General features: G+C 43.2%; 1 protein-coding gene across 2 annotated transcripts in view; it reads left to right on the plus strand.

Moving 5' to 3' along the window:
- Positions 1–25,561, plus strand: part of adss2 (adenylosuccinate synthase 2) — a 129,772-nt gene that overhangs the window by 96,341 nt on the left and 7,870 nt on the right. For both annotated transcript variants that reach the window (XM_063055498.1, XM_063055497.1), the window contains exons 8-12: positions 10,983–11,109; positions 16,421–16,575; positions 17,881–18,005; positions 18,215–18,312; positions 22,863–23,012. In XM_063055498.1, the coding sequence (XP_062911568.1) occupies positions 10,983–11,109; positions 16,421–16,575; positions 17,881–18,005; positions 18,215–18,312; positions 22,863–23,012 (655 nt within the window). The remainder of the gene's footprint in view (positions 1–10,982; positions 11,110–16,420; positions 16,576–17,880; positions 18,006–18,214; positions 18,313–22,862; positions 23,013–25,561) is intronic.

A 25,561-nucleotide genomic window follows, 5' to 3' on the forward strand; every position in this document is an offset into this window, starting at 1 on the left:
TCCCTTATCACTTATTTCCACTCTGTGAGGAGTAATCTTCATTTTGTTTCAAAAGTTCTTGCTGAGACTAAAACTGTGTGCAGTACTCTGATGCAATTTCACCCACACCCTGTAGATTTATGACAAATCTTACCTATTTCTAAAGTTCAACCCCACCTGCCAACTTAACTGCTTGTCATTCAGCATAGAAATATACCCCTCAACAAAACTGGTCCATGCCAAACAAGATTCACATCTCAGCCGGTCCCATTTTCCCGCTACATGGCCCATATTCCTCTAAACCAGGGGTTCCTAATCAGGGATCCACAGACCCCTTGCTTAATGGTATTAGTCCAGGACACAAAAAAATGTTGGCGAACCCCTCCTCTGAACCTTTCCTATCTGTGTACCAATCCAGGTGTCTTAAATATTGTTAAATTTTCCCTGTCTCAACGACAAGATACAGTGGATTCTGTGAATGCTGGACATCTTGAGCGACTCACACAAAATGCTGGAGGAACTTAACAGGTCAGACTCTATTAGTGGAGGGAAATAAACAGTCGAAGTTGTAGGCCAAGATTCTTCTTCAGTCTTGTTGCTGCCTGACCTTCTGAGTTCCTGCAGCATTTTGCGTGAGTGCCTCCTCCACCACCACTTTTGGCAGCTCATTCCATATATGTACCGCCCTTTGTGTGAAAATATTGCACCATGGGTTCTTAATAAATCTCCTCCCTAAATCTACTCCCGCTAGTTCTTAATTCCCCATCCCTGGGGGGAAGCTGAATACATTCAACTGATCTACATCCCTCTTTATTCTATAGACCCATATATTCTATCAGCCCTCTCCTTGAACTACATTGGTACTCTGGAAATCTGAGATTTTAAACCACATTTGGATTATTGTGTTCATTTCTGGTTGCCTCATTATAGGAAGAGAATGGAAGCGTTAGAGATGTTGCAGAGGAGATTTACCAGGATGATACCTGGATTAGCGAGCATGTTCTAAGAGGATATGTTGAAGGAGCTAAGGGCTTTTCTCTTCGGAGAGAAAGAGGATGAGAAGTGATTTGTACAAGAGTTGTACAAGATGATAAGTGGCATAGATCGAGTGGAGTTTTTTCCCCCAGGCAGAAATAGCTAATACAAGGGGGCAAAATTTTGAAGTGTTGAGAGGAAAGTATGGCAGGAATGTCAGAGGTTTGACCTATCACCTACTACCTTGTACTACTTCCTCCCTTCCCCCCACCTTCTTGCTCTTCCTTTCCAGTCCTGCTGAAGGGTCTTGGCCTGAAACGTCAACTGTGCTCTTTTCCATAGTAGCTGCCCGGTCTGCAGAGTTCATAGAACATAGAATAGTACAGCACATTACAGGCCCTTTGGCCCACAATGTTGTGCCGACCCTCAAGCCCTGCCTCCCATATAGCCCCCCACCTTAAATTCCTCCATATACCTGTCTAGTAGTCTCTTAAACTTCACGAGTGTATCTGCCTCCACCACTGACTCAGGCAGTTTATTCCACGCACCAACCACTCTCTGAGTAAAAAACTTTCCTCTGATATTCCCCTGGAACTTCCCACCCCTTACCTTAAAGCCATGTCCTCTTGTATTGAGCAGTGGTGTCCTGGGGAAGAGGCGCTGGCTATCCACTCTATCTATTCCTCTTAATATCTTGTACACCTCTATCATGTCACCTCTCATCCTCCTCCTCTCCAAAGAGTAGAGCCCTAGCTTCCTTAATCTCTGATCATAATCCATACTCTCTAAACTAGGCAGCATCCTGGTAAATCTCCTCTGTACCCTTTCCAATGCTTCCACATCCTTCCTATACTGAGGCGACCAGAACTGGACACAGTACTCCAAGTGTGGCCTAACCAGAGTTTTATAGAGCTGCATCATTACCCCGCGACTCTTAAACTCTATCCCTCGACTTATGAAAGCTAACACCCCATAAGCTTTCTTAACTACCCTATCTACCTGTGAGGCAACTTTCAGGGATCTGTGGACATGTACCCCCAGATTCCTCTGCTCCTCCACACTACCAAGTATCCTGCCATTTACTTTGTACTCTGCCTTGGAATTTGTCCTTCCAAAGTGTACCACCTCACACTTCTCTGGGTTGAACTCCAACTGCCACTTCTCAGTCCACTTCTGCATCCTATCAATGTCTCTCTGCAATCTTTGACATTCCCCTACACTATCTACAACACCACCAACCTTTGTGTCGTCTGCAAACTTGCCAACCCACCCTTCTACTCCCACATTCAGGTCGTTAATAAAAATCACGAAAAGTAGAGATCCCAGAACAGATCCTTGTGGGACACCAGTAATCACAACCCTCCAATCTGAATGTACTCCCTCCACCACGATCCTCTGCCTTCTGCAGGCAAGCCAATTCTGAATCCACTTGGCCAAACTTCCCTGGATCCCATGCCTTCTGACTTTCTGAATAAGCCTACCGTGTGGAACCTTGTCAAATGCCTTACTAAAATCCATGTAGATCACATCCACCGCACTACCTTCAATTATATTCCTGGTCACCTCCTTAAAGATCTCTTATCAGGCTTGTTAGACACGATCTGCCCTTCACAAAGCCATGCTGACTGTCCCTGATCAGACCATGATTCCCTAAGTGCCCATAGATCCTATCTCTAAGTATCTTTTCCAACAACTTTCCCACCACAGACGTAAGGCTCACTGGTCTATAATTACCTGGACTATCCCTACTACCTTTTTTGAACAAGGGGACAACATTCGCCTCCCTCCGATCCTCCGGTACCATTCCCGTGGACAACGAGGACATAAAGATCCTAGCCAGAGGTCCAGCAATTTCTTCCCTCACCTCGTGGAGCAGCCTGGGGAATATTCCGTCAGGTCCCGGGGACTTATCTGTCCTAATGTATTTTAACAACTCCAACACCTCCTCTCCCTTAATATCAGCATGCTCCAGAACATCAACCTCACTCATATTGACCTCATCATCATCAAGTTCCCTCTCATTGGTGAATACCGAAGAGAAGTATTCACTGAGGACCTCGCTCACTTCCACAGCCTCCAGGCACATGTTCCCACCTTTATCTCTAATCGGTCCTACCTTCACTCCTGTTATCCTTTTGTTCTTCGCATAATTGAAGAATGCCTTGGGGTTTTCCTTTACCGTACTCGCCAAGGCCTTCTCATGCTCCCTTCTTGCTCTTCTCAGCCCCTTATTAAACTCCTTTCTTGCTTCCCTATATTCCTCAATAGACCCATCTGATCCTTGCTTCCTAAACCTCATGTATGCTGCCTTCTTCCACCTCACTTGTCACCCATGGTTCCTTCACCCTACCATTCTTTATCTTCCTCACCGGGACAAATTTATCCCTAACATCCTGCGAGAGATCTCTAAACATCAACCACGTGTCCATAGTACATTTCCCTGCAAAAACATCATTCCAATTCACACCCGCAAGTTCTGGCCTTATAGCCTCATAATTTGCCCTTTGCCAATTAAAAATTTTCCTCTCCTTTCTGATTCTGTCCTTTTCCATGATAATGCTAAAGTCCAGGGAGCGGTGGTCACTGTCCCCCAGATGCTCACCCATTGAGAGATCTGTGACCTGACCCGGTTCGTTATCTAGTACCAGATCTAGTATGGCATTCCCCCTGGTCGGCCTGTCCACATACTGTGACAGAAATCTGTCCTGGACACACTTAACAAACTCTGCCCCATCTAAACCTTTGGAACTAATCAGGTGCCAATCAATATTAGGGAAGTTAAAGTCACCCATGATAACAACTCTTATTTTTGCACCTTTCCAAAATCTGCCTCCCAATCTGCTCCTCTGTATCTCTGCTGCTACCAGGGGGCCTATAGAATACCCCCAATAGAGTAACTGCTCCCTTCCTGTTCCTGACTTCCACCCATACTGACTCAAAACAGGATCCTGCTATATTACCCACCCGTTCTGTAGCTGTAATAGTATCCCTGACCAGTAACGCTACCCCTCCTCCCCTTTTCCCCCCTCTCTATCCCTTTTAAAGAACTGAAATCCAGGAAAATTGAGAATCCATTCCTGCCCTGGTGCCAGCCAAGTCTCTGTAATGGCCACTACATCATAATTCCATGTATGTATCCAAGCTCTCAGTTCATCACCTTTGTCCCTGATGCTTCTTGCATTGAAGTACACGCACTTTGGCCCTTCTACCTTACTATCTTTACTCCCTTTATTCCGCTTCTCTTTCCTCAAAGCCTCTCTATATGTTAGACCTGGCTTTTCTCCATGCACTTCTTTCACTGCTCTATCGCTCCGGGTCCCATCCCCCTTGTAAATTAGTTTAAACCCTCCCGAAGAATGCTAGTAAACTTAACCTGCAAGGATATTGCTCCCCCTTGAGCTCAGGTGCAACCCATCCAACCTGTGCAGGTCCCACCTTCCCCAATGATCCCAATGATCCAAAAATCTAAAACCCTGCTCCCTGCACCAACTCCTCAGCCATGCATTCAACTGCCATCTCCTCCAATTCTTACCATCACTGTCACGTAGCACTGGCAGTAATCCTGAGAACGCCACCCTTGAGGTCCTGTTCTTCAGCCTTCTGCCTAGTTCCCGAAACTCACACTTCAGGACCTCATCCCTCTTCCTGCCTATGTCGTTGGTCCCAACATGTATCATAACTTCTGGTTGCTTTCCCTCTCATACCAAGATGCCATGCACCCGGTCAGAGACATCCCGGACCCTGGCACCCGGGAGGCAACAAACCATGCGGGTGTCCTTCTCACGTCCACAAAACCTCCTGTCAGCTCCCCTGACTATAGAGTCTCCAATGACGACAGCTCTCCTCCGTCCCACCCTTCTGCACCACAGAGTCAGAGTCAGTGCCAGAGGCCCTGCCACCGTGGCTCACACCTGGTCGGTCGTCCCCGCCAACAGTATCCAGGACAGTAAACTTATTATTCAGGGGAATGGCTACAGGGGTGCTCTGCACTACCAGTCTGCTCACCTTCGCTTTCCCCCCTCTGACTGTCACCCAACGACCTGCTTCCGGCAGTATTTTGTGTGTATTGCTTAACCATTTGCCACTTACTGTTTGGTTTGATATTATAGTGCCTATAAAAAGAATTCACCGCCTTGGAAGTTTTCATGTTTTATTGTTTTACAACATTGAATTACAGTGGATTTACTTCGGCTTTCTTGGCATGATCAGCAGGAAAAGACTCTTTGGTGTCGAAGTGAAAACCGATCTCTACAAAGTGATCTAAATTAATTAAAATATCAAATGTGAAAACTTCCGGGGGGGGGGCGGGTGGTGGTGAATACTTTTAATAGGCTCTGTACATGCATGTTTCATCTCAAAATTAACTTTATTGTATCTTCGTTGTCTTTCGCTGCTGGTGCCCGAAAAACTTCCAGAGCTTTAGTTTACCTTGCTACTTTGTCCGCCCCACTTTTAGATTTAACATTTTCCCTGACCTCCTTTGGAAACTGCAGATGATTCCTCTTTGTCATGGAATCTAGCTGGGATGAATATCTGCTGAATATCATGAGCTGGCCATTTCAATATGTATTACTGTTTGGCAACTAACCTATCTCTTTAACTTTACCCAGACCACTTTAAATAACTCCACCCCCATACCATTCAGTTGCCCTCATTTAAGTTGAAGACACTGGTTTTGGACCTGAGGTGTTAACCATCAAACTATGCCTGCGATTTAACCCCAGGTAATGCTTGTAGGTGGGGTGACTGTTACAGCATTCCTCTGCTCACTGTGCAAACATGGGTACAAGGTTCAAGTTGCTGGATGCTTTAATTCCCTGCCAACTCATGCCCTGTATTAGATTCTGTTGAAGCTCAACACAAGCTCAAGAAACTGTGCTTATCTTTTCTCATGGCATTTTGCAATCATTTGTATTCAACGTTGAGTTAATAAATTTCACCCACTGTTTCCCCTTTTGTCTGGAATGATGATGTTCTCGATAAGTGCTGGCATCGACATGTCGAACAATCTGAATTTGCCTTCATAACTTCCAGAAAGCTTGGAACTCCTGCTCAAGTATAAGCAAATGGGGTAGTCCTGTACCTCCTCATCGCTGATGCTAGGGATTGTAGTTTGACCCTGGACCTTAGGGCAGCAGCTTCCTGCAGTTTCCTAGTGATTAATGTTGGAAACAACAGGAATTCTGCAGATGCTGGAAATTCAAGCAACACACATCAAAGTTGCTGGTGAATGCAGCAGGCCAGGCAGCATCTGTAGGAAGAGGTGCAGTCGACGTTTCAGGCCGAGACCCTTCGTCAGGACTAACTGAAGGAAGAGTGAGTAAGGGATTAATGTTGGACTTTTGTCTGTAATACAGTGCAATGTTCAGTAGTGAAGGAAACAGGCTGGTTTAAGGCAATGTGTAGTTTGACTTAATTTAATTCACTAAATGTATTATTTGCTCTTGAGGATCTTCTTGTGCTTCTGTATTTAATAGTGTGGTTAATTTTTTACAGGCTTTGTAAGTCCTTGAGAATTTGTGAATGTCATACATTAAAACCTTCAATTGTGACAGTTTGAACAGTCAGTTCAACTCTGGGGATGTGGATATGCATTATTAACGGGCTGTTTTAAGCACTTGGCTTGAGTTATTTGGACCTTGCCACCTGCTGTGTTAGGTCTTGTTCAGGTTAGAATCAGCATCATAAGCTAAGCTGCTACTTGATGACCTCCATTGAGTAAGTATAGATCTAGTAAGTAGGGCAATAGTGAGTGCATGTTCATCATCACAACAGTTTCTGGATTACTGCTACTGTTTTCAAACCCTTTTGCCTTGAATCAGCATACCTTTTTTTTTTAAACCGATTATCTCCTCACTATGAGAAGTTAGCCTTTTTGTTCTTTCCTCACCCATACTGAAAACAGCAAATATACTTACAATGTGATTAGAGGAAAGTATAAGGGGGAGGTCAGAGGTAAATTATTTTATTTTTATTTTTTTACAGAGTGATAGGTGCATGAAAAGCACTGCCAGGAGTGGTGGTAGAGGCAGATATATTGGACACATTTAAGGGATTCTGAGATAGGCACATGGATGGTAGAAAACTGGAGAGTTATGTGGGAGAGGAGGGTTAGATTGATATTAGAGTAGGTTAAAACCTCGGCACAACATCTTGGACTGAAGGGTCCACACTGTGCTGTTATATTCTATGTTCCAGTTCTGTTATAAAGTCATCAACATGTACTTTGAACTCTGCTTCAAAAATCAGGCCTAATCTCTTAAATATTTCCAGAATTTGTTGTTTTTATTTCCTATCTAAGTTGCTCAGTTGCTGGAATCCAGTTTAGCTGCAGAAATATGAATGGAATGTTGCTTTCATTTTCAGGAAATGAATTATGACACCTTTGTCCATTTTGGGTTAGCAGAGAACTTGCTGTCTGGGTTAAGGCTTTGAAGGATAAACTTAGTCTGTACAAAAAGTATCAGAACCATATTTAATATCACTGGCATATGTCGTGACATTTGTTAACTTTACAGCAGCAGTACAATGTAATACATAAAAACTGAGTTACGTTGAGTATATATATGTCTATTAAATAGGAAAGGTACGTCGCATCCGGAGTTTCTCCGGTTAGCGGACGATTTCCCTCCACGCCTCTCTGACGTGGGGAACCGCGTATGAGGCAAGTTACAGCAGTGGTTTGCCATTGCCTTCTGTCTTTCCAAAGAGATCACCAGCTCACAACTCAGCACGGATGGAAAGCGTGCAGGGGAGCTGGTTGGATTTGAACTCAGGACCTTTCGTCCCGAAGTCCAACGCTGATGCCGCTACACCACCAGCCGGGTTGTCTATTAAATAGTTAAGTTAAAATAAGTAGTGCAAAATAACAAATTAAAAAAGTAGTGAGGTAGTGTTCGTGGGTTTAGTGTCCATTTAGAAATTGGATGGCAGAGGGGAAGAAGCTGTTCCTGAATCACTGATTGTGTGCCTTCAAGCTTCTGTACCTCATTTTCTGATGGTAACAATGTGAAGAGGGCATGTCCTGGTTAGTGGGGATCCTTAATGATGGACGCCGCCTTCGTAAGACACCGCTCCTTGGAGGTGTCTTGGATACTACGGAGGCTGGTACCCGTGATAAAGCTGAAAAGTTGTATAAGTTTCTGCAACTTATTCTGATCTTGTGCTGTAGCCACCACCACCACCCCACCCCCCCATACCAGACAGTGATGCAGCCAGTCAGGATGCTCTCCACGGTACGCTTGTAGAAGTTTTCAAGTATTTTAGTTGACAAACGAAATCTCTTCAAACTCCTAATGAAATATAGCAGCTGTCTTGCCTTCTTTCTAACTGCATCAATATGTTGCGTCCAGGTTCCGTCCTTAGAGATCTTGACACCCAGGAACTTGAAACTGCTCAGTTTCTCCACTTCTGATCCCTCTATGAGGATTGGTTTGTGTTCCCTCGTCTTACCCTTCCTGAAGTCCACAATCAGCTCTTCGATCTTACTGATAGAGTGCAATGTTTTTGCTGCGACACCACTCAACTAACTAGTATATCTTGCTCCTGCACGCCCTCTCATCACCATCTGAAATTCTGCCAATGATGGTTATACCATCAGCAAAGTTCTAGATGTGGTTTGAGATGTGCCTACCCACACATCCCCGTAGAGTGCCAGTGTTGCTTGTCAGCAAAGTGGAGATGTTATTTCCAATCTGCACAAATTGTGGTCTTTTGGTTAGGAAGTTGAGGATCCAGTTGCAGAGGGAGGTACAGAGGCCTAGACTCTGTAGCTAGTAGAAAATACCGTTTATTCTGTTGAAGCTATGTCACCTACTGCCATTTATGTCAATTGTTCCTTCCTGCCTGCAGCATCCAATACAATCTGCCACCCTACCAAAAAATATATATCAACAACAACTACAACCTCAAATGAGGGATAGGGAGGAGTGGAACTTAATATTTAGTTTTGAAACTCTTCCCCACATCAAGATCCCAGTATCCCACCCACTTCAGAAAGCTGGGCAGGAAAATCATAAATAGGTTAATGCTTAGTTTCACTATGTAGATATCTGATTTAATTTTCAGTATACTGAGTATCATTAGTTAACTTCAAGGTAATAGCTTGCATTAATTTAGGAACATTCCTATTAGTAGCCACTCTGCCGCCTGCTTTGAGAATAACGTTACCAATGTGTGCTTGTTCAAGGAGAAGGAAGAAGTGTTGCCATGTTCCTGCAAGTGCTATGAATTGGGGATAAAAGGGTGGGGAATCACTACATCCCTGATGCAAGAAGGGATGAATTTGGGTTGAGGCTGTTGGACCATCTCTGAAGAGAGGGGTGAGGATTAATGCATCCCTTTCCCTGTGTGTTATCGTTTCAGAGGATCTGTCCTGGGTGCAGCACATAAGTGCCATTACAAAAAATCATGGCAGCACCTCTACTTTCTGAGACATTTGCCGAGATTCGGTATTCGACCATAAGACATAGTAGCAGAATTGGGCCATTTGGCCCATCGTGTCTGCTCTGCCATTTCATCATGGCCGATCCAATTTTCCTTTCAGCCCCAGTCTTCTGCCTTCTCCCTGTATCCCTTCATGACCCGACCAATCAAGAATCTATCAACCTCTGCCTGAAGTATACATAAAGACTTGGCCTCACTGCTGGTTGTGGCAAAGAATTCCACAGATTCTCCACTCTCTGGCAAAAGAAATTCCTCCTTATCTCTGTTCTAAAAGGACACCCCTCTATTCTGAGGTTTTATCCTCTGGAAATAGACTCTCCCACCATAGGATACATCCTCTCCACATCCACTCTATCAAGGCCTTTCAGCATTCGATAGATTTCAATGTGGTCGCCCTTCAGTCTTCTGATCCTAGAGAATACAGGCCCAGAGCCATCAGATCGTTCTCATGTGACAAGCCATTCAATCCTGGAATAATTTTCGTGTCATCTTAAACATTGACAGACTTGTATAGATGTGTAGTGGAAAGTATGTGACTGGTTGCATCACAGCTTGGTATGGAAACACCAATGCCCTTGAATGGAAAAGTAGTGGATACATTCTAATCCATGGGTAAAGCCCCCTCCCCATCCACCATTGAGCATATCTACGAGGAGTGCTGTCACCACTGTCTTCTCGCTGCTGCCAACAAGAGCCTCAGGACCTGCATCACCAGTTTCAGGAACAGTTATTACCCCTCAACCATCAGGCTCTTGAACCAGAGGAGATAACTTGACTCACCCCATCACTGAACTGTTCCCACAATCTATGGACTCGCTTTCAAGGGCTTCATCTCATGTTCTCAATATTTATTGCTTATTTATTTATTATTAATATTTTGTTTATTTTATTTTTGTATTTGCATAATTTGTTTTGTACATTGGTTGCTTGTCTGTCTTTTTCATTGATTCTGCTGTTTCTTTCTATTTACTGTGAAATGCTTGCAAGAAAATGAATCTCAAGGTGGTATGTGGTGGCACTTTAATAATATACTTAAAGATAAGGCATTTAGTGCATCCCTGGTGAGAAGTGATAGTGAAATTGTTGACATATCTCTGAAGAGATGGAATGGAAGACTGCGCACGTGTGGTGAGATGAGTCTGGGAACAAAGTTACCACAATATTCATGGGCGTATTAGTGAATGTTTATGTCACATATTCCAACCTGGTAAACCAACTATGAATCCTTCAAAGCCTGTACTCTCCTTTTCCCAATTTATACCTTAGTTAATGCTTAAAGAAAAATTAGTTTGTTCCTAGTTTATAGATGGGAAGTGTGTCCTCAGTAAGGTAGGGCAAGGAGAACTAATGAGTGGCAAATGAAGAGATAATCAATTGTTCATCGGGCTCTGCCACTCTGTCAGGCAAAGCATCATCACTTACAGCAGTAAGAAATTGAAATTGCCTGGAGCTGAGTTACATGTGAAGAGCATACGGCAGATTAAATACAAAAATGGGGACTATTGTACTTTCTCAAAAAGGCACAAAGAGCCTTTTGGAAGTTTTGAATAACAGCAATCATTCTGTTTGATTTTTAACTGCAGGGCTATGTAGAGAAACTCAAGCCCATGGTAAGGGATGGTGTCTATTTCATGTACGAAGCCTTGCATGGTCCAGAAAAGAAGATTTTGGTTGAAGGAGCAAATGCAGCCTTACTAGATATTGATTTTGGTAAGTTTCAATTAAATTTCATGAATAGTCTGTGAGCCAGGTCCCCAAATTTGGGCCACTGGTACCATTTGGGGGAATAATTCTTATAGTGATTTTTGGCAATGTATACACACCTAGTGCTAGAAAATATGTGATAGCATTGCAGTGGTGGTAGCTTTCTGTGAGGGAGACTGGGAGTTGCACCTCCATGCTATAAGAACCATGATCTCTTGGTGCTTTGCCGATGATAAGGTGAATTATGCCAGGTACCTGTCCCCTTACTTTGCTCAGATGGTGAACCTCCCAGAGAAGAATCCTTCTGTGCATGAGGCCATCAAGACAGGCCAATTCTTAGTGCAGCTGTCAAGTAACAACCTCTTTGGGCAGATCCCTGTGGACCAGGCTATTGAAGCCACAGTGAACAAAGACACACAGACTCCTGGAGGCACATCACGGTTCAGCCCGAATGCTGGAGCTATCAAGCATTACTGCATAACAGCTGAGCACCACAGTGCATTCCTGGGACAGTTAAGGGAGATGGTGCAAGGCAACAAATCAGAGCTTTGTCATGCGGAGCTACAGTGGCCAAGAATCCAAAAAGATGAGGAAGCAGTTTCAGCAGCGGTTAGCCTCATACATGAATGGGTCAACCCATTTGCAGAGAAGCAAGACCTCATTAGCATCTCTACAGAAAAGGCAGCCCCCAAGGACATTGCCTCCGACCTGATGAAGGCATATGAAATTGGTGAGCAATGCTATGCAACCTTCAAGGATGAGAGACTAGAGGAAGACCCACCAGCAAAGAAATTCCATGACCCAATGAAAACCAACAAGCTGAAAACATTCAGTGATATGTGCAAGAAGAGAGAAGTGAAATCAAATGGGAGGGTGATCATCTGGAAAGTGGACAGGTCTTTGTTTGGATGCATCACAGTGATGGCACAAGGGCGCAGCCTACGCATGGAGGATATCCTTTCTCATCCCCTTGGACCATTGCCCTGGGCCCTATCCATACCAGAAGGATTGCTGAGAAAGACAAATAAAGCTACTTCAGCCACAACCTTGCAGAAAAATGTAGCAGTAGAAGAGCAACTCCGAGAAAACTCTGCTACAGTGGTTGATGGAATGAACTTGGTGAAAGGTGATCGTTACTTTCAGACATATTGCCACTACAATTCTGGGTATGGCTCAAGGAAGGCAGTCAGAGTAGCAGAATAGATGTTGTGTTCGACACATACAAGGAGAACTATCAAGAATAGTGAAAGATCTCTGCGGGGTGAAGAGACTGGCCATGAGTTGCAGGGTATCACAGGCACACAGATGGTGAGGCAGTGGAGGAGCTTCCCGACCAAAATCAGTAACAAAAATAGTCTTATTAGCGTCATAGTCCATGAATGGAGGAAGGTGGAGTACAGAGCAAAGCTACAGGAGAAGATTCTGTATGCAACTGTGAATGACGAATGTTACAGAATCACATCTTAAGATAGTGAGGAGGTGTCAGCTCTTCAGTGTCGTCAAGAAGAAGCAGATGGCCGCCTACTTCTCCATGCTGCCCATGCCACAAGAGAGGGATACCAATCTGTCGTGATCTGCTCAGAAGACACAGATGTCTTCATCATGTCTTTAGCATTTTGTGACGAGATTGAGGCCCCATTGTTCCAGAAGTGTGGCACTAGAACCAGCACAAAGCTTATAATCATCAGGAAGGTTGCTGCCACTGTTGGCATAGAGATTTGTAGGACTCTAATTGGATTGCACGCATATACAGGATGTGACACTGTAGGTGCTTTTGCAGGCAAAGGGAAGACAAGTGCCTTAAAACTTCTGACCAGCAACAGGGAAACTCAGGACACATTCTTAGAGTTGGGTCAGGAATGGGACCTCTCCCCAGAACTGATGGACAAACTGGAGGCATTTACATGTCTCCTGTATGCCCCAAAAGCATCGACCACCGAGGTTAATGTGAAAAAAGGTGAAATTGAAAGTCATCAACTCCCACCATGCAAGGACTGCTTAACAAAACATGCACAGTGAGCCAACTGCCAGGCTGGGATATGAAGATGATGTTTGGAGAAGGACTCACAAATACCAAGCCCTGTTGGCAGAGGATGGAAATGGAGAAAGAAGAGGAAGCTGAACAGTTGGTGGTGCACTGGATGGAAGGCCAGCCAGCACCCAGTGCCGTCCTGGTCTAGTGGCCTGTAACTGTCCAAAAAGATGTTCACTCCCGAGATATGTGTGTTGCAGATGGCCTCAGGTGTACTGACAAGTGTAGCCTGTCCGACTGTGAGAACCAGGCATCCACCTCAGAGAGTGTGGAAAGTTCAGATAAAGATGTGGAAGACTTGGAAAATTATTATGATTATTGATAGGTTATGAAAGTATGGAAAGCAGTCTTTGATTAAATATATTCATTTTACAACCAAATGGGGCCTAGGTTATGGCCGTGTGGAACCCCACATTTGAATTATTGTACTGTAATTCCATATGCTATGACAAAAGCTTAAGATTGTTTTGATTTGATACAACAATATGGACGATATCATGACGTTGATAAAACTCCAATGTCTCCAGTTCCGAGTTGAGATGAAGGCAAGAACCTGTCCCTGAATTTCAATCACCCACCACACAATAGTGGATTCAGAAAATGGGAGCTGCTGTGGCCAGGGTGGGGGGGGGGGGGGGGCTTGGTTTGAGATGAACAAGCTGTTTAGCCAACTGGAAAGCTCAATGCTGGCTGCAAGTTCTTGAATTAAAATTTACTGCCTTTCCTAGTATTAAGTATGGTCCTTTAAAAAGGACAAATCTGTGCTAGTAAGATGGCTTCCAATGACTATCTGTTTAAAAGGTGCCAGAGAGAATCAGAAACAGATTTAATATTACTTACTGGCATTCAGTGGTCACTTTATTAGGTACAGGAGTGGAACCCGGTGTGGTCTTCTGCTGCTTTAGCCCATCCACTTCATGATTCGATGTGCTGTGCGTTCCAAGTTGCTCTTCTGACATCATTGTTGTAATGTGTGGTTATCTGAGTTATTGTCGCTTTCCTGTCAACACGAACCAGTCTGGCCATTCTCCTCTGACCCCTCTCATTAACGAGGCGTTTTTAACCACAGAACTGCTGCTCACTGAATTATTTTTTTTTTTGTTTTTTGCACCATAAACTCTAGAGACTTATACATGAAAATCCCAGGAGATCAGTAGTTTCTGGAATACTCAAACTACCCCATCTAGCACCAGCACAGTCAAAGGCACTGGTATCACATTTCTTCCCTGTTTAATGTTTGGGTTGGGCAACAACAAAACCTCTTGACCATGTCTGCATGCTTTTTTGCATTGAGTTGCTGCACATAATTAGGCTGATTAGATATTTTTTATAATGAGCAAGTGTACCAATAGGGTGGGGCTGAGTGAATGCTGTGAAATTTATTGATTTCATGGCAGCAGCATAGTGCAAGATGTAAATTACTGTAAGTTACAATACTTTAAGAGGAATAGTGAGGTGGTGTGTTGTCATGGATTGTTTAAAGGGAAGAAGTCTAAAATGCGGAGTATGCAATCAGGATCCCGAGCCACCTTCTTGGTAGTAGCAATATGACAAGGGTAAATGCCAGATTGCAAGGGTCCTTAATGATGGATGTCACCTTCATGAGGCACCGCCTTTTGAAAATGTCCTCAATGGTGGGGGCTTGTACCCATGATGTAGCTGGCTCAGCTTACCACCGTCTTCAGCTTCTTTTGATCCTGTATATTGGACCCTTTGTAACAGCTGATGATGCATGGTGCATTTGAAGAAATTTTTTATAGAATCTTTGCTGGCATACCAAATCTCCTCAAATCTCTAATCAAGTTTAGCCACTGGCATACTACCTTCATGATTGCATCAATATATTGGGATCAGGAGAGATCCTTTGGAATGTTGATGCCGAGGAACTTGAAGCTGCTCACCCTTTCCCCTTGCTGACTCCTCAGCGAGAACTAATGTGTGTCCTCCTGCCTTCCCCCCTTCCGGAAGTCTACAATCAATTCTTTGTTCTTGCTGATGTTGGGTGCAAAGTTGTTGCAACACCACTCAACAAGCTGATCTGTATCACAGCTCCTTGTCACCGTCTGAGATTCTTCCAACAATAGTTGTGCCAGCGGTGAATTTACAAATGGTGTTTGAACTGTGCCACACAATTATGAGTGTAGAGAGAGTAGAGCATCCTTGATGTGTGCCTGTGTTGATCATCAGCGAGGAGGAGACGTTGTTACTGATCCACGCTGACTCGTTCCCCCATTGAAGAAGTGGAGGATACATTTACAGAGCGAGGAACAGAGGCCCAGGTTTCAAACTGAGGGGATAATGGTGTTGAACATCTTGCTGTAATCAATAAATAGCAGCCTGACTTTAGGTATTGCTGTGTTCCAGGTGGTCCAAGGCCCACCAGTGAAGATTGTGTCTATTGTAGACCCTATTGTGGTAGTAGGCAACTTGCAAAGGGTCTAGGTCCATGCTCAGGCAAAAGTTAATTCTAGCCATGGCCAACCCCTCAAAGCACTTCATCAGAGTTGATGTGAGTTCTACATGGTGATGGTCATTGAGCTAGGTCACCCTATTCCTCTTGGGCACCAGTATGATTGATATCCTTTTGAAAGTGGGCAGGAATGTCTGACTGCAGCAGTGAAGGTTGAAGATGTCCTTGAACACTGCAACCTGTTGGTTGGCACAGGTTTCAGTTCCCTGCCAGTTACACCACTGGGACCTGCTGCCTCTTGAAGGATTTTCTGACAAACCTCCGGGGCAGATATCATAAGGTTGCCAGATGCAGTGGGGATGTAGTTTTATTCTCCCTTTGAAAGTGTGCATACAGTTGTTTATGAATGACAGCCATAAAGGATGTTCTTGAAATAGTTCATAAACCAGAAAAAATAAATAAGAATCATTGACATATGTTGTGAAATTTGTTGTAAGAAATGTACAGTAAAATATATAATTAAAAAAAATAAATAGTTCAAAAAGAGTGAAATAATGAGTTAGTGTTCACGGACCATTCAGAATTCTGATGGCAGAGGGGAAGAACCTGTTCCTAAAATGTTGATTGTGTGCCTTCAGGCTCCTGTACCTCCTACCTCATGGCAGTCATGAGAAGAGGGAATGTCCTGGGTGGCGAAGGCGAAGGTCCCCAATGGTGGGTGCCACCTCCTACCTTTTGAAGATGTTCAGCATCTGTTTGATGGAAGCAGTCATACTGTATATCCTCATACATGGGAAATGCAATGATGTTACACTTGTGGCATTTTTTCATACATAATCACACTACTTCAAAATTTTCCTTCCTTCCCAACAAAGGTACTTACCCTTTTGTGACGTCATCGAACTGCACAGTGGGTGGTGTGTGCACAGGGCTGGGAATCCCTCCTCAGAATGTTGGGGAAGTGTACGGAGTGGTGAAAGCCTACACAACAAGGGTTGGCATTGGTGCTTTCCCTACAGAACAAAACAATGTAAGTTTACAGGCAATTTGAGTCACCTGCCAAAATTCATAACTAACTTCTTCCCAAACCCAGTTTATAATTGAAGTAATTCAATTGTTTTCTGCCTATTCCTTTATCTTGGATGATCAGTTGGCTTTTTTTGTTGTTTATGTTTTTGCAAGATTGACTCTTCACCCGGTGCTATCTCTTCATCGTCTTAATAATATTTTCTGTCATCTGACTATATTCACGAGTAAGTCATCAGTCTTGGCAGACAACTTGTAGAAACCCTAGTATTTGACCAACAGCTATTCATTTGCATACTTTTAGGAGGTTGGTGGAATGCCAACATAGTGTTTATGAAAAGGCGTCTCTAGTCCTCTTCCTGTCATCCCAGTGATACCAGGATGATAGCTTAGAATCCGTTACCTGCACGTTTATTTCTTATGTTTCCAGGCTGTCTGCTGGTTACGTGGACCAAAAAGTCATTTTGGTGATTATAACTAACACCATCTAAATCTTGTTTTATGCCAAAAGTTACTTTGTTCAGACTAGTAATCAATTGCTTTTAATGTGTAACCATGAATTAACACAAGTTGGTTATATGCCAGTTCTGGAAATGATGTTCAAAGCAAAGAATGGAGAATTTATCTACCCACTATATGGTAACATTTATTCATTGCACCGTGATTGTGTCAGTGATTACAGAAATTTTTTTCTCTTCAGCAGAACATAATGGCATATGGTCCCAGAGAGAAACATTACTGTTAAAGTAACATCATCACAACTATTGTCTATAGTCCATCGACTTTTCTCCATGCCTATACAATATTCCCAAGTATATGCTACATGCATACATACATTCGTACAAAAGAACTGGAAACAGGGAAAGAGCGCTTGGCTTCTTGAACCTGTTCCACCATTTAGTGAGGTCATGACTGATTGAAATTTCAACTCCACATGCATATCTACCCATGATAACCTTTCAAGCTCCTGTCTATCGAGAATCTATTCACTTATGTCCTAAAAATATTCAAAGACTCTGTTTTCAGGCCCTTTGAGGAAAACCGTACCCAACACTCATGAAGACCCAGAGACAATTTTGCCTCATTTCTTTCTTAAATGGGGAATCCTTTCTTTTAAGCAGCTGATGCTTTGTTCAGTGTTTTATAAACCTTCCATAAATTTTGCAAAATGTTGGGACTCTTCTCTCACAGCATTGACCTCAATTTTTTGTGCTCAGTCTAAAGGTCAGTGTCATATCAATGCATTTTATCAAATGCTATGCATTGGGGCTGTCACATGAGCTCCATTTATAAATCTGTCGTGTTATAGGATATTGGTGAATTGCTGCAGTCCCGTGGGTCAGAACTGGGTGTCACTACAGGCAGGAAGAGGCGGTGTGGCTGGCTGGATCTGGTTTTGCTGAAGTATGCTCACATGATTAATGGCTTTACTGCGTAAGTACTTTCATTGGAGATTTTCTTCCTCTTGACTGATTTTAAAGATCAATATTGTAATCATTTTACAACTGAAATAAGTAAATACACTGAAGCCTTGCTCTTTCTAAACAAATTTTGACGTCGTTAAAGTAGGCCTGCTGACCTCTTTGAATTAGAATGTATTTGCCTAATTATAAATTAACTTTTCTGGTTTCCTTTTCATGTAGTTTAGCACTTACCAAACTGGACATCCTGGATGTATTTACAGAGATTAAAGTTGGAGTAGCTTATAAGATTGATGAAAAAGTAATACCACACTTTCCAGGTAAGTAAATATAACCATTGCATGATTTATGATACAACTATCTTCAGCTGCAGTGATTAAATATATTGGTGTTCTGAGTAACATCGATGTCTAATATTCTAATCGAAAATACTTGTAAGTGCACATACAGTATAGTTGGGAAGAGCTTTGCAAGTAAGGCTAGAAAGAAGGCTTTTCCCCATAGCAGAGGCGCCTAAAACTAGAAGACATGGGTTTAGAGTAATGGGTAACTGGGTGTAGAACACACTCTCTGAAGGGGTGGTGATGATGATTAAAGCATATTTAGAGGCATAGAAGCCTATGAACCCAGTGCTGGTAAATAGGATAAATATAAATGGGTGTGGTGAAGGGCCTTTTTCTTTACTATATGATTTCATGACTGTCTTGTGGAATTATATAGCATAGAAACATCTATTTGGTCCACCATGTTTGTGCTCTTTGGAAAAAGTGATTTTTCAAACCCAACTCCTCTGCTCTTAGTTCTACAATCAGTCCTTGAAATTTCCTCCTTTACTGCTTTTGCTTTTTTTTCTTGAATCTCCACAACCGACAGCTGCTTGTTACTACACCTTTGATGTAGGGAAAAGACATTCCGGGCACATAATTAAACAAAAAGCAGTGCAAAACCACACATCATATTGAATGTACCGGAAGCCTTAAGGTGATCTAAAACTCAAGTGCCCAGGTTTATTGAAGAGCACGGGAGACCACCCAGGGTTGTGTTGAAATAGACAAACCAGGAGAGAGTAAACAACTGGGATGTCCAGTGAGCTGAGTCGGGGCAGAGACTGGCACTGTTGGAAATAGCATGTTCCTGGTCATAACCCAAATTGATGGTTTTAATCCTGCTTTTAGGTTTAATGAAACACTCATGTTGCAAAAGATCTAGTTGTTTTACTAAAGTTGTGAGACAGAAAGGTCCTTGCAAACCTTTCCAATTGTTCTCTCAGAACTACTGTGTGGCACTTCCTCATCAGTGACTCATTCACCATTCACCTATAAGACCAGGGCAGCATTTGACCACTTATGACATGGAGGAGCCCTAATAAAGAGAAATTGTTGTTGGACGTCAGTTATCTTGGCCTTGGCACATCAACTTTACAGTTCTTGTGAATCTATGTACAATTTTAACCTTCTATTCATTATTGGTTATGTTTACTGAAGAATACACAATGTTCTAGTCCATTCACACCACCCTGGCAAGAGAAGCAGAACACAGCTGCTTAAAGCAAACAATACACTACATTTGGACATGACCTGATAGACAGCAAGTAGCTGTAAGCCCCAGAAGTACAAAGTAGTGACCGTCTCCTTCAAGAGTGAGTTTAATTAACTACTCTGAACATTCAGTTCAATTACATCAACTACTCTGAACATTCAATTCAATTACATTAACAGGGCCCCTTGCTGTTAATATCTTGGGGTCACCATTGACCATTTACATTTACACCTTTTACACCATTTACACCTCGGACTTCAACTACTGCACGGAGTCTTGTCATCTTCAGAAGTTTTCTGATGACTCCGCCATAGTTGGATGCACCAGCAAGGGAGATGAGGCTGAGTACAGGGCTACGGTAGGAAACTTTGTCACATGGTGTGAGCAGAATTATCTGCAGCTTAATGTGAAAAAGACCAAGGAGCTGGTGGTAGACCTGAAGAGAGCTAAGGTACTGGTGACCCCTGTTTCCATCCAGGGGGTCAGTGTGGACATGGTGGAGGATTACAAATACCTGGGCATACGAATTGACAATAAACTGGACTGGTCAAAGAACACTGAGGCTGTCTACAAGAAGGGTCAGAACCGTCTCTATTTCCTGAGGAGACTGAGGTCCTTTAACATCTGCCGGAGGATGCTGAGGATGTTCTACGAGTCTGTGGTGGCCAGTGCTATCATGTTTGATGTTGTGTGCTGGGGCAGCAGGCTGAAGGTGGCAGACACCAACAGAATCAACAAACTCATTCGTAAGGCCAGTGATGTTGTGGGGATGGAACTGGACTCTGTCACGGTGGTGTCTGAGAAGAGGATGCTGTCCAAGTTGCATGCCATCTTGGTCAGTGTCTTCCATCCACTACATAATCTACTGGGTGGGCACAGGAGTACATTCAGCCAGAGACTCATTCCACCGAGATGCAGCACTGAGCGTCATAGGAAGTCATTCCTGCCTGTGGCTATCAAACTTTACAACTCCTCCCTTGGAGGGTCAGACATCCTGAGCCAATAGGCTGGTCCTGGACTTGTTTCATAATTTACTGGCATGATTTACATATTACTATTTAACTATGGTTCTATTAACTAGAAACTACAGCACAGAAACAGGCCCTTTAGCCCTTCTTGGCTGTGCCGAACCATTTTCTGCCTAGTCCCACTGACCTGCACACCGACCATATCCCTCCATACACCTCCCATCCATTTATCTGTCCAACTTATTCTTAAATGTTAAAAAAGAACCCGCATTTACCACCTCGTCTGGCAGCTCATTCCATACTCCCACCACTCTCTGTGTGAAGAAGCCCCCCCAATGTTCCCTTTAAACTTTTCCCCCCTCACCCTTAACCCATGTCCTCTGGTTTTTTTCTCCCCTTGCCTCAGTGGAAAAAGCTTGCTCGCATTCGCTGTATCTATACCCATCATAATTTTATATACCTCTATCAAATCTCCCCTCATTCTTCTACGCTCCAGGGAATAAAGTCCTAACCTATTCAACCTTTCTCTGTAACTGAGTTTCTCAACTCCCGGCAACACCCTTGTAAACCTTCTCTGCACTCTTTCAACCTTATTTATATCCTTCCTGTAATTTGGTGACCAAAACTGAACACAATACTCCAGATTCGTCCTCACCAATGCCTTATACAACCTCATCATAACATTCCAGCTCTTACACTCAATACTTTGATTAATAAAGGCCAATGTACCAAAAGCTCACTTTACAACCCTATCTACCTGTGATGCTACTTTTAGGGAATTTTGTATCTGTATTCCCAGATCCCTCTGTTCCACTGCACTCCTCAGTGCCTTACCATTAACCCTGTATGTTCTACCTTGGTTTGTCCTTCCAATGTGCAATACCTCACACTTGTCAGTATTAAACTCCATCTGCCATTTTTCAGCCCATTTTTCTAGCTGGTCCAAGTCCCTCTGCAGGTTCTGAAAACCTTCCTCACTGTCTACTACACCTCCAATCTATCATCAGCAAATTTGCTGATCCAATTTACCACATTATCATCCAGATCATTGATATAGATGACAAATAACAATGGACCCAGCACTGATCCCTGTGGCACACCACTAGTCACAGGCCTCCACTTGGAGAAGCAATTCTCTACTACTACTCTTTGGCTTCTTCCATTGAGCCAATATCTAATCCAATTTACCACCTCTCCATGTATACCTAGCGACTGAATTTTCCTAACTAACCTCCCATGCGGGACCTTGTCAAAGGCCTTACTGAAGTCCATGTAGACAATATCCACTGCCTTCCCTTTATCCACTTTCCTGGTAACTTCCTCAAAAAACTCCAATAGATTGGTCAAACATGACCTACCACGCACAAAGCCATGTTGACTCTCCCTAATACTATTTATTATTTATGGAGCAACTGTAACGAAAACCAGTTTCCCCCGGGATTAATAAAGTATGACTATGATCAGAAACTCAAGTGGGCCAGCTACATAAGTAATGTGGCTACAAGAGTGGATCAGTGATTCTATTCCTGATAACGTAAGTCTTTGTACCATCTACAAGGGACAGGTCAGGAAAATAGAATATTTTCCATTGGTCAGTGCTAACAAGGAGCTTGACACCATTGAGCCAACCAACTTAATTGTAATCCCCATCCATCAGCCTAAATTCTCAATCACTCCTCCACCAATACACAGATGTTGCTGTGAGTGCCTGGCAACAAAATACAATGCTGTTATTCGCCAAAGCTGCTCTTAATCCATGTTTCAATGCACATGTGATAAACCAATTAATCTGAATTTCAAATCTCCGGGTCTAACCATCAAGAGGAGAGGCTGTCTGAGCACACAGAAGCACCACTAACAGAGCATTCCCCTCTAAATAACACATTATCCTAACTTGGGCATACATTGCCAGTTCACCTTCATTGCCTGTAAATCCTGCTGTCCTTCTGAAAGCAAACTTAAGCTTTATTTTACCATCTGCAGGAGGTGTCAAGCCAGTACTAGGCTGTTCAGTGAAGGAAGCTGGGATTCAAAGTTGTTCACAGTTTGTCAGTCGATGTTGTGGAACTGAACTTCTGAAACAACTTCCATTGTAAAAGGTGTAAACTGAAGAATGAAAAGAAAGGAAAAAACAATGTATTTTTTTGCAAATGGATCTTAATGTTATTGTGTACACAGATGCACAAGATATTTGTTGTTCTGATGATCTGCAACCTTTCAGGAATGTTTGAGAACATTTTAAGTTCCTCTTAGATTGAGCTTGTTAGAATTAAAATGCATACACTTTCATATAACATTTCATTGAATAGCCCTTTCTATTGAAAGCATATTTTCTTTTAACATTTGTGACAATTGTCTCCCAGCTAACCAAGAGGTCTTGAACAAAGTGGAAGTTCAGTATGTATCCCTACCTGGCTGGAACACCAGCATTGCAAAAGCCAGGACATTTGAAGATCTGCCTACAAATGCCAAGAGCTATGTCCGATTTATTGAAGGACACCTTGGGGTGCCTGGTAAGTGCTGCATCACATATCACTGAAACATGTTACACAATGAGATGTTCCATTCAATAGTTAGGTTTTAGGGTTAATCCGCAATAGTTCAATATGCATTGAATCAGAATCAGGTTTAATATCACTACCATCTGTTGTGAAATTTGTTGTTTTGCAGCAGCAGTACATAATAAACAATAAGATATCAATAAGATCATATATTACAATAATAAATGTATCAAAAATTAAATTTAGTGCAAAAAGGGAGCAAAAAATAGTGAGGCAATGTTAATGGGTTCATTATTGATTCAGAAATTTGTTGATGGAGGGGTAGAAGCTGTTCTTAAAATGTTAAGTGTGTGTCTTCAGGCTCCTGTACTTTCTCCTTGATGGCAGCAATGAGAAGGGAGCATGTCCTGGGCAATGGGGGTCTTTAACGATGGATGCCGCCTTTTTGAGGCATCTCCTGCTGAAGGTGTCCTGTATGTTGGGGAGGATAGTGCCCATGTTGGAGTTGACTGAGTTTGCAGACTTGTTCCCATCAGGAAAGCCACATTAGGGGGATGATGATGATGAGACCACGGCTGAGGTTTGATTGTTTAAAAGCAAAGAGGAGACAATCAGAAGGAATATTGAAAACATGGCAAGGAATGAGATTGAGGGAAGGGGCAGGGTGAAAGGAAAGTGAACCTGAAAAAAGGTCTGGAAGAGTTTTAAAACTCAAACTAGATTGAAGGAGTGCATTAGGAGGGAATTTTTACAGTTTAATTGGACACGTACTCAACTCCAATCGCATTATTTCAAGTCTGTCCCTGCATAAAATTTACAATCAATATTACATTACTTATCTAGGCAAACTATTCTCCTTGGGGTGGTGGGGGGGCAATACTGAACTCAACAATTTCAAATAATCGGTTTGTATTGGACGTGACCAGATCTGGTGTAAGAGCAGGGCTTACTGAAGTGCTAAGTGGATTGAACAGCTTCTGGGAATAGAACAGGGTTGGCATTTTGGATAAATGGTCTTTCATGATATGCAGTCTTCCAATGGGCCATTGCTAGTTTCTTCTTCCACTGGCTTCAACACCTCAACAAATTCTTCAGCCAAGAGCACTCACCTAAGAATAGAGACCTTTTATCCCATTCCCAAGCTACCGAATTCAACTGGGCCCCTCCTAGCCTGTCACCCTCTTGAAACTTATTTATCTCTCCTGCTGATGTGTCACTGACCATCACAATTTTTCCACTGTCCTTAGTCGAACACACCTCCCTCTGAATTTGCAAAATTCAGGACCCAACCTAATCAAACCTGCTGACAAGATGTGGCAAACTGACCTCTATCTTGCAGGAACTGAATGTCAGCTCTAATAATTAAGTAGGGTAATTTAAAGAAATTTATAGTAATATAACCTGAGTGGCTTTGATCTCTGTCCTATCACAAACCTCCTTTCTATTCTATTCAACCCCCCCCAACCTTTCCATGACTTAAAATGTGCTGCTTTTATTCCATATTTCCAGTTTTGATTTCAATGTGAAAAGTTAACTCTTAACTCTCCCCAAAGATGCCTCACATTATACACAAAATGCTGGAGGAACTCAGCAGGTCAGGCAGCATTAATGGAAATGGAAAAAACGGGTCAACGATTCATCAGGACCAGCAGGTTCTGTTTTCAAACGAGTCAAACGAGTTCTAAAGCTGGTGAAAACCTGGCCTGGCAGTGTCACCTCTGCAGGACTGTTTTGATAACGTGAACTAGTGATTGTTCAGGGAGGCTGCTATCTATGGCAGTCACGTTAACATCGAGGAGATCTCAGCCCAAAATGTCGACTTTTTTCCATATGCTGCCTAGCCTGCTGATTTCCTAGCGCATTTTGTGTGTGTAACGTCAAAGAATATGTGGATTCTGTGACCAGCTACATAGAGAGGTCTACTGAGGATGTTACCATCACGAAACAGGTCTGTGTGAGAACAAATCAGAAACCATGGGCTTAGTGCAGAGGTCCATGCATGGCTGCGGGGTCGTGATGTTGCCTTTACATTGGGGGATGCAAGAACTGTGCTTTCCCACTCCATCAGGATGGTGAAATGGGAGCATTCTCAGAGAACTTACAGCCACTTCTGTGATATCAGAGACAGGAGGCGCACGTGGCAGGGAACTCAGAGGATTACAGACTACAATTCTACCCTGCGTATCAGTGACCAGGATGCTTCACTCCCTGAATGTCTTCTACACCCGGCTTGATGTGCAGAACAAAGTGCTGGCATGGAAGGCACCCCTCCCCTCAGGGGAACAGTCACTCCGTCTGGCTGAAGCTGAGGTGAGGAAAACCCTGGCCAGAGTCAACCCACTCAAAGCTGCATGGCCTGATAATATACGGGGTCGGGTTCTGAAGGACTGCGTAGCCCAGCTGACGGATATACTGAACATCTCTCTGGAACAATCCACTGTCCCCTCAGTTGTCAAGGCGGCAGCCATCATACCAGTGCCAAAGAAGGCAACAAAAAACTGGCCAAAATGACTCTCACCCAGTGGCATTAACTGACGATGCAATGGCCTCTGCCCTGTCCC

The sequence above is a fragment of the Mobula hypostoma genome, chromosome 8 (genome assembly GCF_963921235.1).
Source record: "Mobula hypostoma chromosome 8, sMobHyp1.1, whole genome shotgun sequence".
Lineage (NCBI taxonomy): Eukaryota > Metazoa > Chordata > Chondrichthyes > Myliobatiformes > Myliobatidae > Mobula > Mobula hypostoma.